The 12,558-nt window shown below is 36.7% G+C and overlaps 1 protein-coding gene across 2 annotated transcripts in view; it reads left to right on the top strand.

Moving 5' to 3' along the window:
• The window catches only part of ADAM28 (ADAM metallopeptidase domain 28), a 66,355-nt gene extending 54,359 nt beyond the window's left edge, over positions 1-11,996 (top strand). The window contains exons 17-23 of one of the 2 annotated variants that reach the window (XM_058287852.2): positions 3,367-3,447; positions 3,769-3,847; positions 6,734-6,842; positions 7,804-7,882; positions 8,400-8,465; positions 8,913-8,978; positions 10,492-11,996. In XM_058287852.2, coding sequence (XP_058143835.1) covers positions 3,367-3,447; positions 3,769-3,847; positions 6,734-6,842; positions 7,804-7,882; positions 8,400-8,465; positions 8,913-8,978; positions 10,492-10,512 — 501 coding nt within the window. In that variant the 3' untranslated portion in view covers positions 10,513-11,996. The remainder of the gene's footprint in view (positions 1-3,366; positions 3,448-3,768; positions 3,848-6,733; positions 6,843-7,803; positions 7,883-8,399; positions 8,466-8,912; positions 8,979-10,491) is intronic. The other variant, XM_023589109.3, reaches the window with a different exon arrangement.
• The last annotated feature ends 562 nt before the right edge of the window (positions 11,997-12,558 follow it).

Here is a 12,558-nt window from a genome sequence, read left to right as displayed (position 1 = left end):
AAATATCTACATCACCCAGGACCTGCTCTTATTTTTCACTGTGGTACAGCCAACCCTGAAAATGTTATTGTATGTATTTAATCTATTTTGGTTACTTAAATTAATTTGCTGATGAAATTTTGAACTTTGTAGTTCAGTATGGGAAATGCTTATAAAATATTTAGGAAAGTAATTATAGGGAGTATAATTTTATTCAATAAATATTTGTTAACTGCCCAGAGTGTATCAAGCAGTGTGATAAGTTGCAAAAAAGAAGCAAATGGGATTAACATGGTGCCCATGACACCTATATAAACTAAGTTAGAAATGTCTGTAAATGATTCTGAATTTGAATTTAAGATGTTAGTTCTTGCCTCTAGGAATACTCACAGTTCTTACCTTCTTCCTTTCTGCTATGTTTTAAGTCAGGATGAAGGATAAGAAATTTCATATTAAGTAAGAGAAACCCTACATGGATTTTCCAGCTTCCAGATACTAATTCTTCCATGCTTTCTAGTGGCAAAGCTGTCAAAGACACTAAAACATCATCACATGACATATGCCCCCCTTTTCTCTCTCTACTAGAGCTAGGTCTTCCTAGCTGGCATAAGTGCTACAGTGCTTGGGCATTTACCTCTCTGGGGCTTTAAGATGAGGAGAGTTACTTGGACCAAGACAGAATTGAGGTATTCCTGGATTGCCTGGCACTAACATCATCCTTATTTTTATTGCTCATCTCTTAACTTCATGTGTCATCATTACTTCTGAGGTATAGAATGGTTTGGGAATTTCTTGTAGGAAGATGCTTAGATAGCCTTCATCATTCTTTTTTGCCTTAACTCAAGAGAATACCATGATCTCTAGTCTATTTTCAATTCCCTTCCCTGTTTCCCCACACACATACACAATAAAATAAAGAGGATTATGTGTCTTTCAATCTTCCTATGATAAATCACATGCCATTGCACACTTTAATCAGAATCTGTTAGCTTCTTAACATACATCTTAATTTTCTCACCTGTAATAGAGAGAATGCACTCCTAAGACCTGCATTTTCCCCCTTTATTCAAGGCTTTGTTGCAAAGCTTTTTTCTGCCAGTGACTTAATTTCTCTTTTTTCCTCTCAATTGAAATTCTTTTTTTCTGCTCCTTAATCATTATGACAGATACATAATTCATTTTTAATTTATAATATTTATTTTCTCAAGACTCCCGCCCTACTATAATACCAGTTTGCATACTCTATCAGGGTAGTTTTGGCTCCAAGGAAACAGAAAACCAATTAAAACTAACTTAAAATAATTAGGATAGTCATCATCTCATGTAAGTCAAGAGTATGGTTAATTCAGTGATATAATGCCATTATCGAGGACCAGTTTCTTTTTGTCTTTGCTTTCTTGCCATCTCCACAGTATTGGCATGTCCATTCGGACTGCTTCACTCATGGTCCAAGATTGCTGCCTTTTATTCCAGCGACACAAACAGATAATATTGACAGAAACAGGAAAAAAAAAAAAAGTTTTCTGCACATATATTTTCCTTAAAGTGAAGAAATCTTTCTCAGAAGCATCCTCTGAACAGTTTTAGCATCACTTATTTTTTTTAAAGATTAATTTTATTAATTTATTTCTCCCCCCGCCCCCATCATTGTTGCACTAGTTGTCTACTGTTGGAGATGTGGACCCGAAGGGTATCGGGAATGAAAGAAAGAGAAAAGGGAGAAGGAAACAAAGAGAAAGAAAGAGCTAGAGAAAAAGAACGAGAGAGCTGGGATCAGGGGGTCTGCGAGTAATAACGTCTCAGACAACTTTATTGTTTACAAGGGGTTCTCTATATACCCCAGTGTACGTGCCAAGAAGCAGGCATCCGTAGCCTACGTGCCAATAAGCATAAACACATAGCGTATGTGACACCACTATCAGCATTACCCATAGTCTAAGGAATTTTAAAAAATCTTATCTCAAGGTACAAAGTCTAAGTGTTCTATTCACTACAAAAGGTATGTGCTCATCTTTTCTTTCAGCCTTTAACAGCTTCATCCCATTTGCCAGGAACTCTTAATTACTCCATTCCTTAGGTTGCAAGCTTAGCTATGGAGACAGCACTAGCATGGAGACAGCACGTCTCTCCTTGAGAGGCCACTGTGCCTAAGTTTCCAAAAGTCTGCTCTCTGTGTCCTTGCATTGTGTGCTCTTCTTCTTTTTAGGAGGCACCTGGAACCAAACCTGGGACCTCCCATGTGGAAGGGAAGCACCCATTGACTTGAGCTACCTCCACTTCCCGCTTGCTGTGTCTCTCATTGTGTTTCCTTGTTGTGTTCCTTCCTTGCGTCATCTTGTTTCATCTTGTTGTGTCAGCTCAGCACACCAGTCCATCGGGTCAGCTCACTGTCTTGCTTGTCTTCTTTAGGAGGCACCAGGGACAGAACCCAGGACCTTCCATGTGGCAGGCAGGTGCCCAACTGCTTGAACCCCATCGGCTTCCCCGGCATTACTTTTTATTGCTCAGAGTTGTATCCCCCACTCATTCCTAAACCATTACCTGTCAAGGGAAGGGGAATTACCGTGGTTGGCCTAGGTTCACCTCTACAGTGAAGCACATGAGTGTCCAACATCTGAATAAAGCAGACACTGTGGCAAATAGTGCTGTCTGCCATGTATGTAAAACAAGTTGAATTAGGAACAGATGCCTCAAACTTATTTTTAGCAGTAAAATATTTTATTCAAATGAAATCAGATAAGTAAGCCCAAATATACAAAACAAATAAGCAGAGCAACTCTGGGTGGGAGAACAGTGCTTATGCCATTCATTTATGCAAGCATGCATTCGTTCCTTTGATAATATTTAATATGTATTTAAAATATTTTTTAGCAATAGGTGGTTACACATAGTAAATTTTAGTGCCCCAAGGTTGGGAGGTGCTCAATAAATGATAGTCACTCTGATAACAATAAAGAGAACAATATCAATACTATTTAATTTTACATACATATTTTAATATTGCATATGATGTGATTTTGACATATATTTTCTGTAAATTTTTCCTTTGAATGGGCACTGGGTATCAGGTACAATGCTTAGTTTTGTGCTAAGTACTAAGTATCACACACAGTCTTAGGAGTTGGACAGAAGCTGTGGATTAAGGGAAAGAACAATGAAGAATGAAGTGAAGAAATCTTATTTAAAGAAGACTTACTAAAATTCTTATTATAAAAATGATCTAGATCCCATCTCCCTTTTCCAAAAGGACACAATGATTTCCCTAATAAAGAAGTGAGATTGAAAACAATAATGGTGACTAAAAAATCTCAATTCCAAGGGATCAACAATTTGCAGAGATGCCACTGGATGTTAGTGTCGACTTCATGTTTTTCACATTACTTTCAGGTTTGCATTAATGCAGAATGTGTGGATATAGAGAGAGCCTACAAGTCAGGCAATTGCTCATCTAAGTGCAAAGGACACGCGGTAAGTTCGAGAATATGATTTCCTAATCTTACTGAGTCTGTTGTAATACTAGGTCAGTTGTGATGAAACTAAAGTGATGTTTTCAACGTTAAACGATTAGAATTATTACTTAATCTAACACCACAGTAGCGATGAGAAATTTCTCCCAAGAACCTGTTACTGAAATTAGTATTACTGATTCATAAATCATGTAGATAGATGAAAGGCTGCATTCAGACCAGGGATTACTCTTCTTCCAGAATGACAAGTATTGTGGATGAGTTAGCCCTTGGTATTGTGGTAATTCTAGTGGGGAAACTAACAGAATCGTTGTTCCGCTAGGTTTGTGATCATGAGCTCCAGTGTCAGTGTAAAGAAGGATGGGCCCCTCCCGATTGTGATGACTCCACAATGGTCTTCTGTAGGTAACACTATGCATCTAGCCTGAGAAAATTGTTCTGATCTTCCGTGTTTTTATTTTGTATTATATAAGATTGTCTTAGTTTGTCACAGGGCTGCCAATGCAAAGTACCAGAAATGGGTTGGCTCTTATAATGGGAATTTTATTTGAGATAAAAGCTCACAGTGCTGAGGTTGTGAAATGTCTAATCCAAGGCATCAGTAGAGATATTTTCTCATCAAAGTCAGCTACTGGTGATCCTGGAGTCCTGTCACACGATGACGCCAGATGGCTGCTGATCTCTGCAGAGGTCCCTGCCTTCCCCTCCAGAATTTGCCATTTCTCAGAGCTCAGCTGTGGGCAACCAATATAGGGCATGTTTCTTTCTGGACCTCCTCTCTGGTCTTGACTGCTCTGCTCTCTTCCCGAGTTCAGCTGTGGGCTTGTCTCTTCAGCCTTGAGCTGCTCCTTAGGTCTAGTCTCTTGAGGGTTTCATGATTAAACTTTGGATGCTAACGATCCTCTAATCCTGTATCACATGGCAGGATCAAAAATGACAGAACTCCCTTTCCTGTGTCTCTCTGAGTTTATATAAGACCTAACAAGAGGGCAGAGACTCAACCAGAGTCACACCTCACTGAGATGGTCCAATCAAAAGGATCTCATACCCATATGAATAGATTATATCAAGAATATAATCTTTTTCTTTCTGGGATTCATAAAATAGCTTCAAAATGTCACAGATTCCATTGCCTATTTTCTCCCCTCCTGGAATTTTTGTTATGTAGATATTGAATCTTTTCTGTCCTTGTCTTGATCTTATGAAGAAATTTATCACTGTTCTTTCTTACAGTACTTTCAGGCTTTTAGGTAGTTATTTGTTTACTTTTTTTAAATATCCCATGGCTTTTTGCGTGCTGTCTGCTCTCTGTGTCCATTCACTGTGCTCTCTTCTGTGTTTTTGCTTGTCTCCCTTTTTTTGTTGCGTTACCTTGCTGAGTTGGCTCTCCGGAGTGCTTGTGGGCCGGGCAGTGCTCTGTGGAATCTGCGGGCCGGGGGGCTCTCCGTGGTGTGCGGGTGAGGCTGCCTTCACAAGGAAGCCCCGGGACCGCAAACCCAGGGCCTCCCATATGGTAGACGGGAGCCCAACTGATTGAGCCACAGCCACCTCCCTATTTATTTACTTTTTTATTTTTTTGATAGTTACTTTTATTTTGGCAAAAATTTTTTATTTTTTTAAATGAGTGTTGGTCCAAATTTCCTAGATTATCATAATCAGAAACATAAGAGGTTATACTTAGTCTTTAATTTTTCCATCTTCAATTGCAAATGTGCTTCCAATTATAGCACTCCCTATCTGTCCTTTGACCTGACTTGGCCTCCAGACCATGTGTTCCTACCCAGCTCCTGAAGGGCACAAGTTGTGTGGCCACAAGACCAAAGAATGTACCTGGCACTGAGTCAGGCATACACTTTCTGGAGACTTATGGACAAGAGAGGGTGTCTGATGACAGCCGATCAGAGAATAAAGATAGTGCTCCACAAAGAGACAGGAAAATGAGGGGTGATATAAAGGGTTTCAGAACAAGGATATTCCATAGGGTATGAGAACAGAGTTTCTGTTAGGGTCACAGGAAGCATACATATGGGGTTTGGTGATGTTTTCACTATGCTCGTAAAAAGGACATTTGCCAAGGATGTTCACTGCTTTCAGAAAATTATAGTTTATGATACCATCTATACATTCTCTCCCCTCCAGGGAAGTTTGTTAACCTTTAACTTATGTCTAGATCATGCAGGCAGCTATGTGCTGAGGACATGGGTGGAGGGGGACTGTGTCCCCATACCATGTCTTCTTAAGTTAGGGATGTTTGTGAAGTACTGCCTAGTTCCCCTTTATTTCCTCTATAATGCTGCTCCAGTTTCAGTGCAATATTTTATTCTGGAGATATCTATACTATATTAAACAGAAGTGTCACAAAGTTTTATTTTCCTCTGATCTTTATGGATAAGATATTTTATGGAGGGTGGAGAGTATTAGATATTTGAGCTGAAGTCATTGTCTTGTCTAGAATTCTGCTTCTGATGTATCTATATTTGTCTGCGTGTGTGTGTGTTTATAGTTGTGAATTTTATCTTGCAGTCATACAAAATTTAATCTGGGTGTTGAGGTGCTGATATCCATAAGAGAACTGTGATTGTTTTCATTGTTCTTCAAAGTTACACCTCCTGCTCTCATTTTTATTTCAGATTTTTAGAGAAATGAATACTTGAAAGAGCAAAAAATTGACATTACATTCATTACTTAGATTAGTGAGAAACGAGAAAACATTGCATAGACCCAGGAATATTTGTTTAAATCATTCCTCAATACTCAGGTCATATAACTTATTTTCTGTCCATAATATTTCCTATATTGAACAAATATGAGATTAACACTCATTTGTCACTCTATCAAGTCTCTCTTAGTCTTCTCAGCTTCTTTTCTTCTACTGAAAGTATATTTCCAAGACTTCAGTTTATTTTTCTGTTTCCTTCCAAAACTGCATTTCAAAAATGTTTCTCCCTTCTCAGCCATCCTTCTTTCTCCATGTTCTTATCACATCCCCAAGACCTTCACTTTCTAATTATCACAAGTATCACCTCTTCTAAGAATTTTCAGTAATATGCTGCTTTATTTATCTTATATTAAATGCTCCATAAGCACTCTAATATCTAAATATTATTGCAATAAATATGAATAGAATACATTTTCATTTCACTGATTTTGAGAGATTTTCCAGGGAATGCATTTCATTGGAGAAATGGTAGATGGAATTTGTGCTGAATAAAGAAATAAGAACTTGTGTGATGTACAGATGTGAACTTCTCCTATCCCTCACTAGGCCCCTCTTGTCTTTGTTGCAGACTTCTCCATTGTAGTTGGGGTGCTGTTCCCAGTAGCAGTCATCTTTGTGGTGGTTACCATAGTAATCCGGCACCAAAGTACAAGGGGAAAGCAGAAGAAAGTTCAGAGGTAACCTTTTCTCTTGCTCTGGGGACTTTATGACTTCCATTTTACTTTAACTTCAAGGGCATGCCCCAAATTCTCAAATTTAATTTCAGTTCACATCAAATATTTAGAAATATGTGCAGTTACTTTTATTCTTGAACCAAAGGCTGGAGATCCCTTTTACCTGGAAATCCTTTACAGCAAGATGTTTGTATTTTCCCTCTGTTGGTCTTGGTATCCACAATTAAAAACAACAATAATAATAGCTCTCATTAAAGATTTTTGCATTGATTATAAGAATGTAATATATAATATTCATTGATCATTGATTGTGCCAAACACTAAGCTAAGCCCTTTTACATCATTATCTCATTTAATCTTCACAACGACTTCATGAAATAGTTATTATTTCATTTTACAAATCCAAAACTTGTTATATTTTAATACTTACAACAATACTGAAAGGTTAAGCACATCATGTTTTGCTCATATGGAAACAGACGCTCTCAAAAGTTCACAACTTGTTTAATATCTTACAAAGTTTAAGTGTTGAATTGTGAATTTTTCTAGCTCATGTTGTCTTACAAACATGGTATTGACACTATAGTATCTTTCTACCACTTTTTGAGACTGATGTATTTACTCATAATAAGTTTTTTATAAATATTAAATGAGTAAAAGAACTAATTAATGAAATGACATAATTTAGGTAAAATTGCATTTCAACACTATCATTCTTACCGATCTGGGCTCCATAGAGAAGCAAAAAGAAAACCACTTGTCTTGATTATGAATTAAAGGGCAAGGCAGGGAGCTAACAGAAGGAACTAAAAGCTAAGAATTTCCTAGGGAGCATATAAAAGCCCTGTCGATATCCAATGATGATAACAATGGACAAAGGAAGTTGATGAAATTCTACTGAATTTCTCCATCATTTTGAAGAAATTGCCTAAGTCAGTTTACACGAAATGTTTACACTTTACAGGCCACTGTCTGCTGTTGTCTCCAAACCACACAAACATAAGAGGAAACTCCAGTCAGTGAAAGCTGTTCAACCCCAAGAGGTAAACTATGTTTTGAACTTTGTTTGTCGTAAACCCTGGTTTGTGATTCTGTCACTCTCTTATCCTGGCCATCTGTCATTTCTGCCCAAAAGTGTTTTACAAATCTCCCTCATTAGTTAATATATAACAGGATTGTGGGCTATGAAACTACAGTGTTCATAAAGTTCTCCTTTAATGTTAGATGTGAAAGAAAGAGTCTCCCTAAAATGCAGAAACTACTTTGCTGGGGTTCACGAAATACAAAGAGAATAAAGAGCAGAGAGGCAATGTTGGATGTCTCTTTTTCTCTGATTCTAGGTTGATTCCATGTGCAAACTTCCCAATAGAGACAACAATATATGTGTTAACCAATAGTTCCTGGGTTGGGTCCAATAAGCTTAGAGAGTTTAGCTGAAGTCGGTCACTGAAGTCTAGTCTCTTGGTGTCATCTTAGCTCCCATGCTGTGAAAAGACTGTATATTGGAAGCTGTACTTAGGAAACTGATGATTTCACTTAAAAATTATTTCTTCTTTTTAGATGAGTCAGATGAAGCTCCGTGTGTCTGAACTACCAGTTGAAGGCAATGAACCTCCAGCTTCTTTCGTGAGTGTAGCAACTTCTCTTAAATATCACACCCTCAAATGCCAGTGAAAAATATAAGCCCCAGTGCCTAAATATTCTTCACAAGAATGTTGAAATCTGTGTGAATATTAATATAAAAACAGATTCATCTGCAAAACTTTTGAAAATATGGAATATAAGAATATATTGGTCTTCTACGTTTCTCCCAAACCTGAATGCCCGAAGAAGAAAACTCATTACAGGAGGAGCACCAGTCTGCTTCATATCTGCCATCATGTGTCAATTGTTATTGGACTTATTTCTGAATTATATGTGTACACCTAAATGAAGGAAATCAAATTTTCAGGTTTAGAACATGCTAATGGGTAGGATCATAAATTTTCCACTTCTAAAGATGATTTAATCCTTTTCATTAAACCCATTTTCAAATCCCCTTCCTTGAATTAAAAATCTTTATCTTTTCATTAGCTAATTACAAAACCAGATTTTCCACCACCGCCGATTCCGACATCTGTATCATCTTCCTCTTTCCTTGTAAGTATCAAATGGTTACTAGATGATTTTTTAAAAATGTATCTTATGCCGAATGAGAATAGTATATATAAATCCATGGGTTCTTTATCAGCATATGGGTTCCTGTGGCTAATCTGAGATATCATAGCTCATTTGTGCTGGGGACACCTGAAAAACAAGGCCTATTTACTATCTATAAACTATTGTGGATATTAATCCTTTATTATGAAAATTGGTACTACTATTATGTAATTATTGAATAATGAAAAACATTTCTGCTTTATGAGGTAAACTGCCTCTTTTGAAGGTTTATTTCTAATGCTTATTTTAGGAGATTTAAATTTTCATTATAAGTAATATTTTACATTCTTATCTATCATAGAGTAAGGCCTATTTTTAGTCACAGTTTCCTAGAGGAGACAGGATACAGCAAATAGATCACAGAGAGGCAAACTTGGAATAAAAGTAAAGCACTGATGAAGTAGAAAATAGAATTCATTCACTCATTAAAGGGTTACTGATCATGTTTCCTCATGTTTGGTATTCTGATGTGGGTAAATGAGAAAAAGCTAAAATATAAGTTCATTTTTTTTTCAAGAAATTTTATGTTTTCAGTGGGAAAACGAATCATATACACAAAGAACTTAAATTGTCAGCTATTATTTGAACTAAAATGAGTGACAGTAACAATAAGAATATGGTAAGGTGAAAATTAATGTTGTTGGAGTGGCTAGGAAAAAAAGAAAGTGGGAGAAAGTTCCATTGATTGAAAAATTGAAAAGTTGAAAAAATTGAAAGTTGAAATTTGAGCTGGTTGGGTAGAATTTAAATGCATGAAAAGGAGAATTGAGGATTGATTTTAAAAGGAAGTAAATATGAGGTAAGGTAGGAAGGGCATAGCATATCTAATATCTAAATTTATTGTTTCGACTAATATAGCATAAAGACATAAAAGCACTGCCTTCTACTCTTTTCAAAGATAAGTCAATGTCTATACCAAAGGTAAGAGAGCCATAGCCAAATTCTAATCATGTAGCACTCCTAGGGACAAGGAAAGAAGTTCCAACCATGCCTTGATAGAAGTTAACTAAGACCAGTGCATGATCCTGGGAAGGGAGATACCATGAATGCTTCTGGGTTTGGCCAATAGCCAAGAGGAGGGAGATGGGAAGGTCTTAGCTAGAAAATTTGATGACTCCCAAATTCTTCATTTTGTCAGAAATCTGTGCAGTAGGATATTGAGAGTGGAGGCAATCTACCACAGCATAATCACCCAGTATCCCATAACTCTACTACTGCTCCCGTATTATGCTAATTAGCCAGCTGGATGTTTAGATGTCTCTGGTATTTTTATCAGCTTCCTTCCCTACCCTCCCATGCTTCCACCCCTTCCCTGGTGATATATCCACTAACCTATAAATAGTAACTAAGGTTACAGGGAATTTATTTCAATTTCTCAATACTTAATACTTATTTAATATATAAATTTAAGTTTTTCAGGGAAGTGTATCACTTAAGAGTTTTGTTTTTTTAGGGCTCAAATCCGAAAGTCTGAAGCAACAGATTAGCAAAGATTGGTGAGTTGGTCAACTTGGAAGACTAGACATTCTGGATTGAAGAGAAATATACTTGCTTCATACTACCATTTAGTTTTGATACCCAAAATGGTTAGCATTTCTTAATTCATATAATATTTTGAAGAGATGAGGCAAGATTTTTCAAGACAGACATACCCTTGATAATCTTTATATGAATTTAAACTTCTATTCTCCATACTCACGGAAGGGAAGATGACTTTGTTGAAACAACTATGAAGATTAAATCACTAATTAGGTGACTTTCCTAGCTCCTCTCCTCTTTTGTTTACTGTGATACTGACAAGTATTTTTCCAAACATTTTGAACACCTTGATTTCCTCATTTTGGTAGAAATTAATTCACCCTTTAATGAAAAGCATACCAAAAAAAAAAAAAAAATCACAGGAAACAGATGAGTTGGGAGAAAAATTGTACATTCATCCCTAGATGAGTAGCAGCCTCTTGATTGTTTTAACCATGAGCTTGTCAAATTAGAACCCTCAATTAAGAAAATTATGTAAACTGTAAACACTCTCTGTTTATATCAGATGTCTCCTTCTTACCTTATCTTGTTAATGAAATCCTTATTAGCTGTGGCATTCAAGTTTTTCTACAATTGAGTAAAACCTTATTAATTAAAAATGTTTTATCATCTTTGGTATTTGCATTATTTAATTACCAATGAGGTTAAAGTGAAATTCAGTTTCCATATAAAGAAAGTCTTAGTTAAAGAAATTAATAGCATAAGCCCTAAGTTGAAAACTCGTGGTCTCTAGGCCATGTTAACACTGCAGATATATTTTAAGTGGCCGGAATGATGTTGGCCACATAGTATTTTTACATATTTTGAATTAATTGCCAATATTTTAAAAATGGGAGATCTTGCCTAAGCATCCAGAAACCCAGCTTTCCGAAAGTAATCAGATAGTCATTCAACAATGGAATAAATTACCCAATAGCAACATCAGCTTGGTTGAGTAGTGGTGATGCAAATGCAATTGGTTGCCTACCACATAACCCTCTTCTTCTTTGCTTTCAGAACCCCAATTTCATTTGGGTATCTACCATTTAGGAAAGATCATTCTAATCCCATCTCAGGGATAAATCACTATCACTCTCAATCATAGTAATCTAAATTCCTTTGCTCCATTTAGAGATGAGCAATCAACCCCCTTTTGCCAATGACATGAGGGAGGAGGTGTGTTTGGGAATTTCTGGGAAAGATTTCTTCATTCCTTCTTCCAGATGTTGGCATATAGAAATCCCATCTCATATTGTGGCAGCCATGTTGTGACTATGAGGGCAAGTGGACATACTAATAAGATAGAGCAGAAAGGTGAAACGACTAAAACATGGCCCTTTTTTAATGCCAGTGAACTGCTGGATTAATGAACATTGGAATCACCCCAAACTTTAAGTTTCTTGTTATGTGATCAATAAATTTTCCATATTGCTTAAGCCATTTTGAGTTGTGTTTTCTTTTACTTGCCACAGAAGTCATCCTAACTGATAAAGAAGCTGTTTCCATGATCAGGGAACATGTTTTCCACTTTGTCATCACAGCTAAATGTTCTTCTCACATTTCCATCAATTATCTGACCCTTATAGGCCTTTACTCCATGGGGAACTTCTCCCATAAGCAGTTCATCTACCCTTGCATTGTGATTCAAGATACACTCACTCTGGCCTCAAAAAGGAAGCTCAATCTCCATCCAATTCAGAGCCCACTTATCAGATCATACCCTCATCCCTTGTAGGAGTCTCTCTTTCCAAGTGTGAGTTTTCTCAAAAGCACCTCAAAACCTTTAATCTAAAGCATGAGATTCCAGAAGACTCTGCCCTGACACAGGAACATTCCTATTTCCTATAAAACCATAATTTATTTATGACCAACCAGTAAGTCTCATGTGCTTTTGTTTGTTTTAATTGCTATATCATCAGTGACAGATTCAAGTCATTCTTTTTTAAAAAAATAAATAGATCACACAAAATGTTACATTAAAAAATTAAGATTTTCCCATGTA

This window comes from Dasypus novemcinctus, chromosome 25 (assembly GCF_030445035.2).
Source record: "Dasypus novemcinctus isolate mDasNov1 chromosome 25, mDasNov1.1.hap2, whole genome shotgun sequence".
NCBI classification, from domain to species: Eukaryota; Metazoa; Chordata; class Mammalia; order Cingulata; family Dasypodidae; genus Dasypus; species Dasypus novemcinctus.
The sequence above is the reverse complement of the archived record's forward strand: the minus strand, read 5'-3'. Positions and strand labels throughout refer to the sequence as shown.